The sequence below is a fragment of the Rana temporaria genome, chromosome 7, assembly GCF_905171775.1.
Source record: "Rana temporaria chromosome 7, aRanTem1.1, whole genome shotgun sequence".
Lineage (NCBI taxonomy): Eukaryota > Metazoa > Chordata > Amphibia > Anura > Ranidae > Rana > Rana temporaria.
The window spans coordinates 169,291,406-169,311,110 of NC_053495.1; the positions used below are offsets into that span (position 1 = coordinate 169,291,406).

Consider the following 19,705-nt stretch of genomic DNA (forward strand, 5'->3'; position numbering starts at 1 on the left):
TGATTGCAGAGATTTCCCCGCTGTATTTTTTACTCTGGCTAAATATCTAGTCTGATGGCATGCATCATTCGGAGCCCACTTCCCCTGATCCTGGACCCACCCCAGCCTGTGACTGGACAGTGAGAGGAAAAGCAGCACAGAGCACCCTGCCTTCTCCTCCTTTTAGCATACTCTTTGTCAACGCATGAACTGATTGGCTGCTTGTGCTGTTTCCTTCTCTCACGGTCCATCCCTGCTGTACACCCATGCTGTGCTGACGTGAGGCTGGCCAGGAAAATACATTTACAAAGATATGAATGTGACTGGATGTCCAGACCGACAGATAATGGCTCAGTGGTACAGACCACACGGGTCTCAGCCCAACCCAATGCTAAGAGAATGGAACATGTTTCTCACAACTACATGATACAGCAGGCACATATCAGAAATATATATTAGGTTAACATATTCTTTAACTACTTTAGACCCGGGCCATAGTAAAAATACGGCCTCCAGGTGGCTCTATAAATCCGGGAGGCCGTCTTTTGACGGCCTAGCGTCCTCCGGCCACTGGGGGGTGCGCGCGCGCATCCGGCGCGTCCCCGAGATACTGATGCGCGTGCCTGGCGGTGGCCAGGTACCCGCGATCGGCAATGACAGATCAGGGACGTGGAGCTCTATTTGTAAACACAGAGCTCCACGTCCTGTCAGAGAGAGGAAACAGATGTTGTGTCCCTTATACATAGGGACACAGCATCGATCACCTCCCCCTGTCAGTCCCCTCCCCCCACAGTAAGAATCACTCCCAGGATACACATTTAACCCCTTCCTCACCCCCTAGTGTTAACCCCTTCCCTACCAGTCACATTTATACAGTAATCAGTGCGTTTTTATAGCAGTGTTCGCTGTATTAATGTGAATGGTCCCAAAAATGTGTCAAAAGTGTCCCATGTGTCCGCCGCAATATCGCAGTCCTGACAAAATTTGCAGATCGCCGTATTACTAGTAAAAAAAAAATAATAAAAAAAAAATGTCAGAATTCTATCCCCTATTTTGTAGCCACTATAACTTTTGCGCAAACCAATCACTATACGCTTTTTTTTACCAAAAATATGTAAAATACGTATCGGCCTAAACTGAGAAAAAAAATATTATTTTTTTTTAAAAAAATGGATATTTATTATAGCAAAAAGTAAAAAAATATTGGGGTAGATTCAGAAAGATGGGCGCATCTTTCTGCGGGCGTAACGTATCTCCGGTACGTTACGCCGCTGTAACTTTGGGCGCAAGTTCTGTATTCAGAAAGAACTTGCGCCCTTAGTTACGGCGGCGTAACGTATGTGTGGCGGCGTAAGCCCGCCTAATTCAAATGGGGATGTTGGGGACGTGTTTTATTTAAATTTTACTTGACCCCGCGTTTTTCACGTTTTTTTTTGAACGGCGCATGCGCCGTCGGTAAAATATCCCAGTGTGCATTGCTCCAAATTACGCCGCAAGGACGTATTGGATTCGACGTGAACGTAAATGACGTACAGCCATTTTCGCGAACGACTTACGCAAACGACATAAACATTTCAAAACTCGGCGCGGGAACGACGCCCATACTTAACATTAGCTACGCCTCATATAGCAGGGGTAACTATACGCCGAAAAAAGCCTAACGTAAACGACGTAAAAAAATGCGCCGGCCGGACGTACGTTTCTGAATCGGCGTATCTAGCTCATTTGCATATTCCTTGCGTAAATCTATGGAAGCGCCACCTAGCGGCCAGCGTAAATATGCAGCCTAAGATACGACGGTGTAAAACACTTACGTCGGTCGGATCTTAGGGGAATCTATGCGTAACTGATTCTATGAATCAGGCGCATAGATACGATCGGCCGGACTCAGAGATACGACGGCGTATCTGGAGGACGTCAATTTTGTTTGGGAGGCACGTCGCACGACCGCGCAATTTTAATTTAAAGCGACGCAGTGCTGAAAGCTGAAATTTCGCCTGGGCAGGAAGGGGGTATATGTGCCCAGTAAGCAAGTGGTTAACTTAATAGGGGTTTACCCATTCCCTGCTCTATCCATAATTAAACCATGTTTGGGTTATACTTTAACCAAAAGGAACTGACATTTAACTGATCTGACTATTCTAAAGTTAAATCTGGATGGTTGCCATGGGTTACTACAAATAACACTGCAGCAAAGTTTTAATACAAAGCTCTGGAGTTTACTAAAGAATGAACACAGGGTTACAGAAATCCTCATAGCCTTCCAAGCTTCCTTGTCCTGACCTTCAACCATTCATTATCTTGGCAATTAGATCAGGCTGGCTGGATTTAAAAATGACCTCTGTCATGTTAATGGAAATATCTACAGATCTAAACCTCATTTCTAAGTATTTCAGTAAAATGGAGTAAGGGGCACCTCTGTGCTTTCGGCTGTAAAGAGTGCATATGATTTCAAACGTGTCATTCGTCACCATGTAATACGATGTGTATGTATCTCCTGCACTTACACACGATCGGAATTTCCGATGGCCTAAAATCCGATGGAATTTATTGTCGGAATTCCATTCAAGCTGTCCTGCATACACACTGTCAGACCAAATTCGGGCTGTCCAAAACGCGGTGACGTAAAACACTACGACGAACCGAGAAAAATGAAGTTCAATGCTTCCGAGCATGCGTCGACTTGATTCTGAGCATGTGTAGGTTTTTCCTCCGTCAGAGTTGCACACAGACGATAGGAATTTCCTATGTTTTTTTTTCCATCGGAAAAAAAAATAAAACATGTTCTATTTCTAAACTCTGATGGGAAAAAGTCATATGGGGCCCACACACGATCGGAATTCTCGATTAAAAAAGTCCATCAGACTTTTTCATCGGAAATTTCGATTGTGTGTACGCGGCATTACAGCACGCACAGAACACTACTACCGTGTTTCCCCAAAAATAAGCCTGGGTCTTATATTAATTTTGGCAACAAAAGACCAGTGTTCATTTCGTCGACTAAAACATTTTAGTCGACTAAATGAATACTATTTTAGTTGACTAAAATACGACTAAATCAATTGAGATGACTAAAATACGACTAAAGCTAAAATGGCATTTTAGTCGTCAAAAGACTAATGACTAAAGACACATGATCGGAAATTCCGTGGATTTTTTTCCGACGGAATGTTGGCTCAAACTTGTCACCCACATGTGGTCGGAAATTCCGACAGTCAAGAACGCAGTGACGTACAACACTACGACGAGCTGAAAAAAATGAAGTTCAATGATTACGAGCATGCGTAGGAGTTTTGCGCATCGGAATTGCATACAGATGAACGGAATTTCCGACAAGAACTTTTCCTGTCGGAAAATTTGATAACCAGCTCTCAAATTTTTGCGGTCGGAAATTCTGTCAGAAAATGTCCGATGTGGCCTACACACGGTCGGAATTTCCGACCAAAAGCTCCCATCAAACTTATCTTGACGGAAATTCCGATCGTGTGTACGAGGCATTAGACTAAAACTAAATTTGACTTCAAAATTTACACTGGTCTGTAGTGCATGTTCATAACTCAATACCATAAAAAATAGTTAGTTTCACGCCAGTAGTATATACCGTATTTATCAGCATATACCGCGCACTTTTTTGCCCTTAAAATCAGGGCAAAACCGTGGGGGCGCGATATAAGCTGATACTCGCTTCCCGTGCTGTGTTTGAACGTGGCCGCCGACATATACCGAGCGCAGTACACTCGGCCTTGATCGGCTCCCCTCGCGGTTATGCGAGAGAAGCCGAGAGGAGCCGAGCATGGCCGAGCGTGGCTGAACGTGCCCGAGTGTACTGCGCTCGGTATATGTCGGCGGCGGCATTCAAACACAGCACGAGAAGCGGGGATCGGCTCAGAGACAGACGGACGCCGGACTGGACAAGGCCGCCGATGGACGCCGGGCAAGACACCAAAACTGTAAGTAATGAAAAAAAAAATTCAGGAATTTCACGTCCAGATCAGGGGTGCATGCTATACGCCGGTGCGCGCAATAGGCCAATAAATACGGTAATACATTTGGAAATTGTAGAGAAATATTAACTAATGCATTTACAATTTAATTACACCCATTGGATTTTAGTAGACTAAAATGTACCAGAGATTTAGTCTACTAAATACAACTAAAAATAAAACAATTGCAGAAGACTAAAATGGGTCTAAAACTAAAATGGCATTTTAGTCCTAAGACTAAGGGGCAGATCCTCAAAGAAATTACGCCGGCGTATCTGTTGATACGCCGCGTAATTTCAAATTTTGCGCGTCGTACCTTTGTTTTGGTATCCACAAAACAAGATACGACGGCATCTATGTTAGATCCGACAGGCGTACACCTTAGTACGCCGTCGGATCTTAGATGCAATTTTTCTGCGGCCGCTAGGTGGCGTTCCCGTCGTATTACGCGTCGAGTATGCAAATTAGCTATTTTCGACGATCCACGAACGTACGAGCGGCCGTTGCATTTTTTTACGTCGTTTCCGTTCGGCTTTTTCCGGCGTATAGTTAAAGCTGCTATATGGTGGCGTACTCAATGTTAAGTATGGCCGTCGTTCCCGTGTGTAATTTTTAAAATTTTACGTCGTTTGCGTAAGTCGTCCGTGAATGGGGCTGGACGTAATTTACTTCCACGTCAAAACCAATGACGTCCTTGCGACGTCATTTAGTGCAATGCACCCTGGGAAATTTTAGGGACGGCGCATGCGCAGTTCGTTCGGCGCAGGGACGCGCTTCATTTAAATGAAACACGCCCCCTACCCGCCCAATTTGAATTCCGCGCCCTTACGTCGCGAGAGATACACTACGCCGCCGTAACTTACGGCGCAAATTCGTTGAGGATTCAAACCAACTCAATGTAAGTTACAGCGGCGTAGCATATCTGACATCTGCGCCGGGCGCAGCGTAGGTATGTGAATCTACCCCTAAGGCCCCGTACACACGAGGGGATCTCCGCTGGAAACCGTTTCCAGCGGAGATTCCTCCTCCGGATTTTGATCCGATGGCTTGTACACACCATCGGATCAAAATCCACGCGGAATACATCCGCGGTGACGTGTCGCGCCGATGACGCGCCGACGTGCGCGACGCTGGAAGGTAAGTACTTCCACGCATGCGTCAAATCATTACGACGCATGCGAGGGAGGGGAGCGGACGGATTGATCCGGTGAGTCTGTACAGACGACCGGATCAATTCTGCTGGACACGATTCAAGCGGATAGATTTCTTAGCATGCTAAGAAATTTCTATCCGCTTGAAAACGATCGGCCGGACGAATTTCCGCGGATAAATATCCGCTAGGCCGTACAGACGACTGGATTTGTCCGCTGGAACTGATCCGCGGATCAATCCCAGCGGATAGATCCGGTCGTGTGTACGAGGCCTAAGACTAAAACTAAATCGAAATTTGCTGCCAAAATTAACACTGCAAAAGACACAGTAGGGCTTATTTTCGGGGTAGGTCTTATCATGCCATGTGCTGTCTCTCTCCCTCCCTGCCTGTCATGAATCCCCTGTGTAGAATGTTGGAATCCACTCCGTTACAGTATCACACAATGCAAAACTGCTGGATGCTGAGATGTAGTGCTACATACCTTCTTATAGCGCCTGTGACCCGCCGGAGGTTTGTAGAGGAAGGGAAGCCTGAGATCCCCCGCTGACATCTTGGAGAGAGGAAGATTAGCTGAGTGCAGCTCGCCACTTCCTTAGCCCGCCAAACCTCTCCTCCCTGCTCCGAGCACTGTGGAGGGGGGGAGGGGCAGATCCACCGCTGACAGCTGGGAGGAGAGGAGGAGATGAGCAGGAGATCAGCTGATTGCAGAGCGGCGCTATTCTGAAGGTACTTGGCACAATTGTATTAAATAGACACATACAGTCAACACTACTGAAACGGAGTAGTGTATACACTATGCACACAAGCACTCTACACTAGGGCTTATTTTTGGGGTAGGACTTATTTTGCAGCCCTTCCTGAAAATCGAAGTAGGTCTTATTTTTGGGATAGGTCTTATTTTTGGGGAAACACGGTATAGACATCTTTAACTTGGTTGTGATCTAGCCCCAGGAATGACTCAATGTATTGGTACAAGTTAGAATAAGTGGTTGTTTGAGCATAAATGAACACACAGGGCCAGATCCACATACAATTGCATCGGCGCAGTGTATCAGAGATACACTACGCCGCCGTACCTTACCTGGCGTATATTTGAATCCTCAGCGAGTTCGTGCCTTAAGTTACGGCGGCGTAGTGTATTTCTGGCGGCAGATTTGAAATTGGGCGGGTTGGGGGCGGGTTCCATTTAAATGAAGCGCGTCCCCGCGCCGAATGAATTGCGCATGCGTCGTCCTGAAATTTCCCGCCGTTCATTGCGCTTAATGAGTTACGTCCATCCCTATTCACGGACGACTTACGCAAAAAAAAAAAAAAATTCAAATTTCGACGCGGGAACGATACTTAACATGGCAATTCTATCTATACGCCGCAAAATACCAGCTTTAACTATACGCCGGAAAAAGCCGACTACAGACGACGTTAGAAAATGCGACGGCCGCGCGTACGTTCGTGGATCGTTGTAAATCGCTTATTTGCATACCCGACGCGGAAAACGCCACCCAGCGGACGCCGAAGTATTGCATCTTAGATCCGAAGGCGTACGAAGACATACACCTGTCGGATCTAACCCAGAAGCCGTCGTATCTTGTTTTGAGGATTCAAAACAACGATACGACGCGGGAAATTTGAAAGAACGCTGGCGTATCGGATCTGGCCCACAGAAGGTAGGTTCATACACAGCCCACTAGACAGTATACCCACTATGCCACGGTAAATTAAAATAGAGTTCTGCACCACTAGACTGGGATTAACTCATGAGTCAGCAATTAACAATGCATATAAGAAATAAGTGCAATGTGACTAATACTATAACTAGTCTAGAGTCCACTCTCTAAAAGAATGGTATGGTACAGTGTTTTTTGGGAAATTCGGATGGATCCGAATTACAATAGTACCGAATTTAAACTACCGTATTTATTCGAGTATAACGCGCACCCGTGTATAACGTGCACCCCTAATTTTCAATTAAAAATCGGTATAAAATCATTGTAATTGCCAAAAATCATTTATGTCCAGCCATGCCCCCTGTATGTCCAGCCATGCCCCTTGTATGTCCAGCCATGCCCCCTGTATGTCCAGCCATGCCCCCTGTATGTCCAGCCATGCCCCCTGTATGTCCAGTCATGCCCCTTGTATGTCCAGCCATGTGCCCTTACCTTTAAAAAGGAGTTCTCTAAGCTAAAACTTTTAACCCCCGCTGTGCCCGGGCTGTAAAACTATACAAAATAAACTTTCACTTACCTGCCTACGATCCCCCGTTGTTCCGATATCGCCGTCCCGTTCTCCGGTCCCGGTCTCTTCCCCCCTTTCGGGGGGGTCGGTGACTCACAGTGCGCTCAGCCTATCAGCGGCCGCGACGGGACATTGCTGCGGCCGCTGATAGGCTGAGCGTGCGGCGCGCGGGAACATTACAGACAGCGTTCGTTTGAACAGCTGTTTTCCCTGCCACACATAGACACTCCCCCTTGCTCGCGATTGGACAGATCCGTCCAAGGGGGAGTGTCTACGCGCGGCAGGGAAAACAGCTATTCAAACGAAAGCTGTCTAATGTTCCCCCGCGCAGCGTGATTAACGTTGTAGCGGCGTTGGTGGCTTCGGTGGCGGCGGCGGTAGCAGCGGCGTGTGCGGCGGCGGTAGCGGCGGGGGGGACAAAGTCCTCGAGTATAACGCGCACCCAAACTTTGATCTTTTTTTGGGGTATAAAATTTTGCGCGTTATACTCGAATAAATACGGTAATACAAAATAATAATTTGAATAGTTTTCAAATTCGAAAAGTTTTTAAATTTGTATTTTTTGAATTTGAATGGTTTTCCAATTTTCAAAGAGAATAAAATAGAATAGAAAATAAAGGAATAGGTACTTATGGGTGGCACAGATGGACACTGATAGGTGGGCACTGGGCATAGATGGGCACTAAGAGGTGGCACTGATAGACACTGGGTAGCACTGATGGACACTGAGGGGTGGCACTGATGGCATTGCTGGGCATCATTTCAGCCATTGCCCATGTTGCCAGTCAGTGCCCATTTGTGGGTACTGATTGGCATTGATTGTGTTAATTTTTTTTATTGAGCACCGGGGGGCACCGGGGGGCACTCCCTGGTGGTCCAGTGTTGGCATCCGAGGGGGGGCTGCGCTGATAAACAATCAGCGCAAACCCCCCCTGTCAGGAGAGCCGCCGATCGGCTCTCCTCTACTCGCGTCTGTCAGACACGAGTGAGGAAGAGCTGATCAACAGCTCTTCCTGTTTACATCGTGATCAGCCGTGGTTGGACACGGCTGATCACGTGGTAAAGAACCTCCGCCGGAGGCTCTTTACCGAGATCGGAGATGCAGGGTGTCAGACTGACACCCCGCATCACCGATCGCCGCGCTGCGTGCCCCCACAGGCGCGCGGCGGCATGTAATCCTCCAGGACGTCAATAGACGTCCAGTCAGGATTTCACAACCACTTCCCGGACGTCAATTGTCCATTGACCGGGCGGGAAGTGGTTAAACGATGTTGTTTTTCGGGTTGTAAAAAATGATCGTGTGTGGGCTAAAACGATGTTAAAAACCCGCGCATGCTCAGAAGCAAGTTATGAGACGGGAGCAGGGCCGGATTCCAGACAAGGCCAACAAGGCCAGGCCTTGGGGCGGCAGTGGGTGCAGGGGCGGCACTGCAGCTGAGAGGAGAGGACACTTTAATTTCCCCCCTGTCATTTCAAAGATGGTGAGAGGAGAGAAAACAGAGGGAAGAGGAGGTGAGATGGTTTTCAATGTAATTTTCGGCAGCAGCACCCCCCCCCCCCCCCCAATGATCAATGTCATTTTTGGCAGCAACATCCCCCCCCCCCCCCCCCCCCCCCGGCCTGGACGGGAGCGCTCGTTCTGGTAAAACTACCGTTCATAATGGAGTAAGCACATTCATCACGCTGTAACAGACAAAAAAGCGCAAATCGTCTTTTACTAACAAGGAATCAGCAATTATTTTAAGCTTACCATAGCAATGATGTACAGTAAATATTTATTAATTAGCTTCCAATTCCTAATCTGACATTTGAAATCCAGCAAGGGTTTTAGGTAAATGCAAACAAATGTCATTGTATTTACACAGTTTAATGAGCACTTCATATGAATGCCCACTTGTGACTGACAACTGCAGTGTTTTCACTATAAATATTCGGCACGGTGTCACTTTGTTGACAGGTGACTCCGTTTATTGAGTATAAACACAGGTGATTTACACTGACATGCATTATTCAAGCAAATTCAATATAAACAACAATTTCAATGCTGTAGAAACTGATTTCAGTTGTGTAATAGAAGTGAATTTACATTTTTGCTACGTGTACACAGGTACAAGAGGAGTACTACCCTGCGGGGGCTCCTGATCTTAAAGCGGAGGTTCACCCTAAAAACAAGTATATACCATTCCATCCAGCATACTGCCGACATGTACAGTATGCTGTTTTTTGTTTTTTTTCCGCTATACCTACCGCCGTATAGCTATTTCCCCCCGGCTTCCGGGTAGTGGATCCCGCGGGAGTGGGCGTTCCTATTCAAGCTTCCCCCCCGGCGCATAAGCGTGTCACTAGTTTCCGAAAGAAGCCGAACTGCGAGTCGGCTCTACACGGCGCTATACGGCGTCTGCGCACCGACGTTCGGCTTCTTTCGGAAACTGGTGACGCGCATTATGTGCCGGGGGGAAGCTTTTGTCATCACGTCAATCACTTAGGGCCAGATCCAGAAAGAAATACATTGGCGCAGCGTATCAGAGATACACTACGCCGCCGTACCTTACCTGGCGTATATTCGAATCCTCAGCGAGTTCGCGCCGTAAGTTACGGCGGCGTAGTGTATTTCTGGCGGCGGATTTGAAATTGGGCGGGTTGAGGGCGGGTTTCATTTAAATGAAGCGCGTCCCCGCGCCGAATGAAGTGCGCATGCGTCGTCCCAAAATTTCCCGCCGTGCATTGCGCTAAATGACGTCGCTAGGACGTCACTTTTTAACTCAGACGTGAGTTACGTCCATCCCTATTCACGGACGACTTACACAAAAAATAAAAAAAATTCAAATTTAGACACGGGAACGACGGCCATACTTAACATGGCAAGTCTATGTATACGCCGAAAAATACCAGCTTTAACTATACGCCGGAAAAAGCTGACTACAGATGACGTTAGAAAATGCGACGGCCGCGCGTACGTTCGTGGATCGTCATAAATCGCTAATTTGCATACCCGACGCGGAAAACAACGAGAACTCCACCCAGCGGACGCCGAAGTATTGCATCTAAGATCCGAAGGCGTACAAAGCTGTACGCCTGTCGGATCTTACCCAGATGGCGTCGTATCTTGGTTTGAGGATTCAAACTAAAAATATGACGCGGGAAATTTGAAAGTACGCCGGCGTATCAGTAGATACGCCGGCGTACTTCGTCTGTGGATCTGGCCCTTAGTCTCTGAATAGGAACGCCCACTCCCGTGGGATCCACTACCCGGAAGCCGGGGGGAAAATAGCTATACGGCGGTATGTACAGTATGTCAGGTATGCCTGGGCACACCCTAAGCAATCCCATGTGCCACACATTCACCCTATTTAAAAAAAAAAATATTAAAACAAATAAAATTGTAAAAAAAATACAAAATAACATAATAAAATCTACTGACACCATCCACTACCCTACTGAAACCAATCTCGCTCAGGTAGTTTTCTTATTGGTAGGTGGCTAACTTCCACCTCTCAGTGTCCGGTTACCTCAATCCCCGGTGGATTGTCTAGGCCCTGTTGGACCGCCAGCCTCTCATTGGCGCTCCTCATGCTGACTCCCCACCGAACAGCTATCTCGCTTGGGATCTCCTCAGAATTGGGGACCCAGTCGATTACTGGGGCCCCGCCACAACTTCAAATGCTCCGGGCCAACATGGTCCCAGAACCAGGAACAGGACTCCTTATAGCACACGCGCCCCGGCCTGAAAGGCCATATCGCCGGGGGCCGTGATGTGTGGTCACCCTGAAGGTGGGTGCCACACCCGGAATGAAAAAAGGACCCCGCCTAATGGTGTCTGCCCAAGAAGTACCTTCCTCCAGCATGCCCCGCGAGGAAAAACCCCTCCTTATTGGCTACTGGCAAGAGGCACCCCAGCCTGGACTCCACTGCCGCCACCTGCCGCCCCGGGGTGGAAAAGCACTTCAGGAACACAGAATGAAACGACAGTACAGCCCAGCTAGAACAGAGGCCCAATTTGCACAAATCACTTGGATGAGAGCTAATTAACTCTCTCATCCCCCTCTAAATTTAAAATAGCACCTGTGCTGAAAGTACACAGGCGCTACACACATAAGCTGATGCCTCCTCTGTAGTGCCAGCTCCTGTCCCATGTGAAGTGATACCAACTACATACCTCCCAATTTTCTGAGATGGCAATGAGGGACACCTATCAGCAAAAGTATGCAGGTATAGGACACACCCCTTGCCACGCCCCCTTAAAGGGGACTTGTACAAAAAAACAAGATTGGTTAAACCCACACGTGCTTTTTTTTACCACTACTATTTATATTGGCTTTTGGAATTTACAAATGCAACAATTTAGAAATCAGATGAAAGGTTTAGCACTGGGAAATACTTTTTGATAGATAAAAAGTGTATTTTATATACTGTACATTTATACAGAGCGGACAAAAATGAGGGACAAATGAGGAGGAATGAGGGACATTGCTCCAAATCAGGGACAGTCCCTCGAAATCAGGGACAGTTGGGAGCTATGGGCCAGATTCACATAGAATTACGTTGCTCCTGGGCAGCGTAACGTATGTGATTTACGTTACACTGCCGCAGGTTTACAGCGTAAGTGCCTGATTCTCAGAACTCTTACCTGTAAACTTGCGGCGGTGTATCGTAAATGCCCGCCCAAATCAAATAGGGCGGGCACCATTTAAATTAGGCGCGTTCCCGCGCCGAGCGTACTGCGCATGCTCCGTCGGGTAAATTACCCGACATGCATTGCGCTAAATGACGTCGCACCGACGTCATTTGCTTAGACGTTAACGTAAATGGCGTCCATTCACGGACGACTTACGCAAACGACGTTGGTTTTTAAATTTCGACGCGGGAACGACGGCCATAGTTAACATGGCTTAGGACACCTAGGAGGTAGCCCTAATTTTACGCGGCGTAACTCGACGGAAACGACGTACAGTTAGATCGACGGGCAGCTCGGACGTTCGGGGATCGCCGTAAGTATTCATTTGCATATTCTACGCCGACCGCAATGGCCTCGCCACCTAGCGGCCGGCCTAGAATTGCATCCTTAAGATCCGACAGTGTAAGTCAATTACACCTGTCGGATCTTAGGGCTAGCTATGCGTAACTGATTTTATGAATCAGCCGCATAGTTAGGACGGGCGGATCACAGAGATACGACGTCGTATCTCTTTTGTGAATCTGGCCCAATGTAGCTGCACTGATCTTGAATTATATATTAATGAAGTGTCATATGTTGTTCACCGGCTGCCATACTGGTTATCTAATACTTGTGATGACAGTGACTGTATAGAGGTCGGTGACCCCCGTCCTGTGCTAATAATGACCTTGTACCTGCCAACTGGCCTCTCTCATTGCAATGTAGAAGTGGGACACGGGGTGTACAGTGCGTTCTAACATGAGAGTCTCCGTGTATTTCTATAGAACGTGCCCTATGAGGAGAACACCGGCCTTATGATTATTATATCAGATGACATCGCACTCTATTTATTGCTCTCAAACACTAAACAAAATCTTAGAACTGCACGAGTCTCGCGAGACTACAATGGCTCTGCTCCCCTATGCCGCTGAGCTTTCAGTCACCAAGACAACCAGCCTGCCCCGCCCTCCCTACACACGATTGGAGCTTTCCTCCAAAGCGCCGCGTTCCACTTGTGTTCCGATGCTGGCCTCCGCTTCTGATTGGACCGCTCCGGCAAACTCGCCATCTGAGCTCAGCTTGATCGCCCTGCGCGAAGGCCAATGGTAGAGCGGGGTGGGCGGGGTGATGTGATTGGGGGGCGGGACTTAGTTTGACAGCGAGGAGTGGTGTAACACGAGGGGACGGTGACACCGGGTAGGTGAGTAGGAACGCTGCCGGCTGCGGAGTCAGGTAAGTGGCCGCCTCTGGTCTCATCATTGTATTGTGTATTGATAGAGTGCAGGATAGAGCATTATCCGGGGCTGGGGGGAGGGGAGAGCACTGAACAGAAAGCTGTCTGTAATTTCCAATAGCAGAAGCATTCCCAGCTCTGATTATAGAAATCATCGAAATCCAGCAATCGGGGAGAAGTCCTTCTCATTGGTCAGCCTGCAGGAACCCTTTTGCTGTCAGAGTCATTTTTGTAGATTTTATTATTATTATTATTATTATTATTATACAATATTTATATAATCAATCATGTTAAACATGTTAAAAAAATAATTTTAAAGCGGAGGTTCACACGAAAAGTGAACCTCCACTTTTTGGATCCCTCCCCCCCTCCGGTATCACATTTTGGCACCTTTTCAGGGGGGTGGGGGGTGCAGATACCTGTCTGAGACAGGTATTTCCACCACTTCCGGGTTCTGACCCCCGCGGGGAATCCAGCCTGTGACGTCACCCCCGCTGTTGTCTTCTGGGAAACACTCTTCCCAGGAGAGAGCGTGGACCAGTGACGGCGCGCCGTGATCCTTGCGCATGCGCAGTAGGGAATCGGACAGTGAAGCCGCAAGGCTTCACTTCCTGATTCCCTCACTGAGGATGGTGGCGGAAGCATTCGAAAACCGAGCAATTGCTCAGCCTCGGCTGCTGACATCGCGGGCGCGCTGGTCAGGTATGTGTCCATTTTTTTTTTAAGTCAGCAGCTGCCGTATTTGTAGCTGCTGACTTTTAAAAAAAAATATCGCCGGAACCTCCGCTTTAAGTTTGCAGTTTACATGATTACCCCCCCCCCCCCCCCTAAAGATGATGGGCCAGATTCACGTAGGAGAGCGTATCTTTATGCGGGCGTAGCGTATCCTATTTATGCTACGCCTCCGCAACTTAGACAGGCCAGTGCAGTATTCACAAAGCACTTGCTCCGTAAGTTGCGGCGGTGTAGCGTAAATGGGCCGGCGTAAGCCTGCGTAATTCAAATTTGGAAGAGGTGGGCGTGTTGCATTCAAATGAGCTGTGACCCCACGTAAATGACGCGCCTAACGAACGGCGCATGCGCGTGCATGCTCAGTATCACGTCGAATTTACGCCCTAAGATACGCCGGCTCAATGCCTGTGACGTGAACGTAACCTACGCACATCCCCATTCACGTACGACTTACGTAAACGACGTAAAAAGATACGCTTGTTCCGACGTCCATACTTTGCATTGGCTGCGCCTCATATAGCAGGGGTAACTTTACGCCGGACGTAAGCCTAACAGAAACGGCGTAGCGGGCGCAAGTACGTTCGTGAATCGGCGTATCTAGCTAATTTACATATTCAACGCGTAAATCTACGGAAGCGCCCCTTGCGGCCAGCGTAAATATGCAACCAAGATACGACGGCGTAGGAGACTTACGCCGCTTGTTTCTTGGCCAAATTAATGCGTAACTGATTCTAAGAATCAGGCGCATAGATACGATGGCTCACATTCGGACTTACGACGGCGTATGTGGAGATACGTCGTCGTAAGTCCTTTGAGAATCTGGCCCGATCTATTTTCTGAAAGCAGACACCCTAGACTAGAGAATAAAATGGTGGTAGTTCCAATTTTTTACTTTGATGCACAACAGGTTCCAAAATGCAAAATTTCAACAAAAAATACACAGAAGTCAATTTTAGCGCACATACATGCAAGAAATTTCCCAATGGTTTGTGAAAATATAAACGATGAGGTTGCATTGAGTAAATAGATACCCAACATGCCAAACCTTAAAATTGAGCGCACCTGTGAAATGGCGACAAACTTCAGTACTCTATTTTCCATAGGTGAGGCTTTAAGGCTCTGTCACACCTGAGCGTAGTGGAATCGTGGGTGGAATCTCGCGATTCTGCACATGATTTCAGAATCGCAGCAAAACACAGGACGCATTTGCAATGCCATTCTTAAAGTGGAGTTCCACCCAGGGAAACAACATTTGCCCAAAAATCATAAATACTCACCCGAAATACCTGTTGCTATGCGGAAGTTCGTAATCTGCCTCTTCCGTAGCCGCGGTCTATCTTCTTCTTCAGCTTCTCCTAGTGAATGGGGCGCGCTGCTTTCTGGGAACTGTGTGTGTTCTTAGAGAGCAGCCGCCCATTCACAAGTCGGCGCGAGACTCGCGCATGCGCAGTAGGAAATGGGCAGTGAAGCCGTAAGGCTTTACTGCCTGTTTCCCCTAGTGTGAATGGTGGCGCGGGACCTGCATCGTTCGTGGGATCGGCATTGGGGGGGGCCATCAGCGCGGGCAAGTAGGACAGGTAAGTGTCCTTATTAAAAGTCAGCAGCTACACTGTTAGTAGCTGCTGACTTTTAAAAAAAAGAATTTGCGGGTGGAATCCCGCTTTAATGGCACCCCAAACGCGTTTTTTTTTCTGCTGTAATTGTCGAGTGACAAAATGCACTAAAATTGCAGCAACAAATCAAAGCCAAACGCTTCTGGCTCTGTGCCGAAATTTGGTACATGAGCTTCTTTGCAGTGGAGGGAGGCCCATTCAAATAAATGGTGCCGCTCCAAAAATGCGCCACAAAAAAACACATAAAAGCTAAAAGAATATGCGGTGCAGCAACTGGCACTACACTGCCCCTATGTGCCCTTAAAGGGGTTGTAAAGGTTTGTTTTTTATTTTCTTATTGGGTTCCTTTAAAGTTTAAGTAAACCCACCTATAATTTTTAGGCAAGGAAGCTGCCATCTTGGCCTCTGTTTAATTTTCAACAGCCATGATGCTGCACATGTGATCAGTTATGACACCAGCCATTGGATGGTTTGACAGTTTGGTTGAGAGCACAACCAATGTGACAGTAAGCAATCTCGGAAATGTAACTGCTTTTTTAAACTGTTAAATCGATAGGTTTACTTCCGCTTTAAGCTAGTGCATTGTTGGTTCACTTACCTTTTCCTTCGATTTCCCTTCTAAATGTTTTTTTTCTTTGTCTGAATTTCTCACTTCCTGTTCCTCCTCAGTAAGCTGTTCTGGCTGACTAACCACCGCTCGGATGATGGGGGCAAGCTTACTGAGGAGAAACAGGAAGAGAAATTCAGACAAAGAAAAAAACATTTAGAAGGGAAATCTAAGGAAAAGGTAAGTGAACCAACAATGCACTAGCTCAGGGATATGCAATTAGCAGACCTCCAGCTGTTGCAAAACTACAAGTCCCATCATGCCTCTGGGTCCCATGCTTTTGGCTGTCAAAGTCTTGCTATGCCTCATGGGACTTGTAGTTCTGCAACAGCTGGAGGTCCGCTAATTGCATATCCCTGCACTAGCTTAAAGGAACCTATTTAAAAAATAAAAAACAAACCTTTACAACCCCTTTAAAGAGAAAGTAAAGCCTTCATCAAAAAAAAAAAAAAAAAATTACACCCTGCAAGAGAAAGGCATAATGAGCTAGAATGCATAGCATACTAGCTCATTATGCAGTACTTACTTGAGATCGAAGCCCTCGTTTGCCGACAGTGACGGCACGATCGCCTTCATCAACAGGCACGCTCAGTGCGCCGTAGACATCGGTGCCGTCTTTTCTACAAATATCTCCTAAACCGTGGAGGTTTAGGAGATATTTCTTGTACCTACAGGTAAGCCTTAATCTAGGCTTGCCTGTTGGTAAAAGTGGTCTGTAAGGGTTTACAACCAATTTAAAGTGATTGTAAACCCTGAGGCTCCTTTCACATTGAGGCGTTATTAATGCGGTACAGCGCTAAAAATAGCGCTGCTATACCGCATGAATAAATCTTGTCCTGCAGGCTTCAATGTGAAAGCCCGAAGGCTTTCACACTGAATCGGTGCGGTAGCAGGACCGCTCCAAAAGTCCTGCTAGCCGCATCTTTAGAGCGGTATAGGAGCGCGGTGTTTACCGCTCCTATACCGTGCCTTCCCATTGAAATCAATGGGAAACTGCGGTAATACCGCCCGCAATGCGTCTCTGCAGAGGCGCATTGCGGGCGGTATTAACCCGTTTTTGGCCGCTAGCGGGGGTTAAAACCTCACCGCTAGCACCCGAATATCGTGGTAAATATGGCGGTATAGCCGCGCTATTTTTATACCGTCACCGCACCTCCGCTGCCCAATGTGAAAGCAGTCTTACAGACCACTTTAACTTACAGGTAAGCCTAGATTAAGGCTTACCTGTAGATGCGAGAAATATCTCCTAAACCTACACGGTTTAGGAGATATTTTCAAAAGAAAGGCACCAATGTCTACGGCGCACTGAGCGTGCCGTTAGTGGCGGCACCTGCGCACGCATGCTGAATCCGGCCCTCAGTATTTAGTAGGGTTAGTGTAAACTGCAGAAACTCATAAGAGCCAATCAGAACACATCACCCAATGGTCTGACCGCTGAAAACTCAGGGCCAGATTCAAAGAGGAAATACGCCGGAGTATCTACTGATACTCCGGCGTATTTTCAAATTTGCCGCGTCGTATCTTTATTTGTAATTCACAAAAAAGATACGACGGCTTTTGGCTAAGATCCGACAGGCGTACGGCTTCATACGCCTTCGGATCCTAGGTGTAATTTTCCGGCGACCGCTGGGTAGAGTTCGTGTCGTTTTCCAGCGTCGGGTATGCAAATTAGCTGATTACGGTGATCCATGAAGATACGTGCGTTCGTCGCAATCTCTTACGTCGTCGCTAGTCGGTCTTTCCCGTCGCAAACTTAGGCCTGCTTTTACATTTAGAACAGCCATGTTAAAGTATGGCCGTCGTTCCCGCGTCGAATTTCAAATTTTTTTTTTTGCGTAAGACGTCCGGGAATATGAAACAACGTAACGCACGTCGCTGTTCAAAAAAAACGTCGGGGGGCCGTAATGTCGCGCAAAGTACGTCGGGAAATTTTCACATGGAGCATGCGCAGAACGTTTGGCGCGGGAACGCGCCTAATTTAAATGGTACACTCCCCATTTGAATCAGGCGGGCTTGCGCCGAGCGGATTTACGTTACACCGCCGCAAGTTTACAGGTAAGAGCTTTGTGAATCGGGCACTTACGCTGTAAACCTGCGGCGGTGTAACGTAAATGGGATACGTAACGCCGCCGCAGCGTAACGTATTTGTACCTGAATCTGGCCCTCAAATCCTATTGGCTGCTTTAGGCTACAGCACACTGCCTCTTGCAACCGCCAGTAGATAAGTGGGACTGCGGTACATAATTTGCTGTTTTGAACTAAACCGTATTACCAGAAAATATTGAATTGCTATTATTTCATGTTTTAGGTCTACTGTCCTCGAAGAAATGGATTTGCTGTTGTATCTGGCCGGCCTGACAGTCCTCTTTCTCCTGTGGATTAAAGCAAAGGGCTTTGAGTATGTCATCGTCCACCACCGATGGATCTTCGTCTGCCTCTTCCTCCTTCCTCTGTCTGTTGTCTTTGATCTGTATTATTATGTCAGAGCCTGGCTGGTGTTTAAGATGTGCAGCGCTCCAAAGCTCCATGACCGGCGGGTAAAGGAGATTCAAGAACAGGTGAGATGTTCTGATTTCTTACTCTTCATTCATTTACTTGGTTCAGGATTTACGGAAATTCCAGCTTTGTTTTCTTAGGAAAACAATTGTTACTGTCTGTATGTATGCATCCATAGGTGGTTGATGAATGGCCAGCCCTGAAGCTGATGTCACACGGCCGACTGTCGCTAACAATCCTGGCATTGATAATTTGATAAGTTGTTTTTTAGAACCGTTTTTCGGGTTCTAAAAAATGAAGTTTTTTAAATGTCATTAAAACAGGGCTCGACAAATCCCGGTCGCCAGGTCGCAATTGTTTTTTTTGTGAGCTGGCGCCATCTGGTGGTGAGCCGTTGGTATTACAAGTTAAGCATTACAAGTTAAACAGCAATTCTAATGTAATTTTTCACTGCCATCTTCTTCCCTCTAATTAGAACCCCCAAACATTATATATATTTTTTCTCTACACCCTAGAGAATAAAATGGCGATCGTTGCAATACTTTCTGTCACGCCGTATTTGCGCAGCGGTCTTACAAGCGCACTTTTTTTGGGAAAAAAATTTCACTTTTTAAAAAAATTAAAAAATAAGACAACAGTAAAGTTATCCCCATTTTTTTTTTAATATTATGAAAGATAATGTTACGCCGAGTAAATTGATACCCAACATGTCACGCTTCAAAATTGCGTCCGCTCGTGGAATGGCGACAAACTTTTACCCTTTAAAATCTCCATAGGCGACGTTTAAAAAATTCTACAGGTTGCATGTTTTGAGTTACAGAGGAGGTCTAGGGCTAGAATTATTGCTCTCGCTCTAACGATCGCGGCGATACCTCACATGTGTGGTTTGAAACATATGCGGGCGCTGCTCACGTATGTGTTCGCTTCTGCGCCCAAGCTCGTCGGGACGGGGCGCGTTTTCTGGCTCCTAACTTTTTTAGCTGGCTCCTAGATTCCAAGCAAATTTGTCAACCCTGCATTAA

The 19,705-nt window shown here is 47.1% G+C and overlaps 1 protein-coding gene across 2 annotated transcripts in view; it reads left to right on the forward strand.

Moving 5' to 3' along the window:
• The first annotated feature begins 13,130 nt into the window (after positions 1-13,130).
• DHCR24 (24-dehydrocholesterol reductase) overlaps positions 13,131-19,705 on the forward strand; it is a 30,562-nt gene continuing 23,987 nt past the window's right edge. Inside the window, exons 1-2 of one of the 2 annotated variants that reach the window (XM_040360409.1) lie at positions 13,131-13,234; positions 18,496-18,745. In XM_040360409.1, coding sequence (XP_040216343.1) covers positions 18,515-18,745 — 231 coding nt within the window. In that variant the 5' untranslated portion in view covers positions 13,131-13,234; positions 18,496-18,514. The remainder of the gene's footprint in view (positions 13,235-18,495; positions 18,746-19,705) is intronic. The other variant, XM_040360410.1, reaches the window with a different exon arrangement.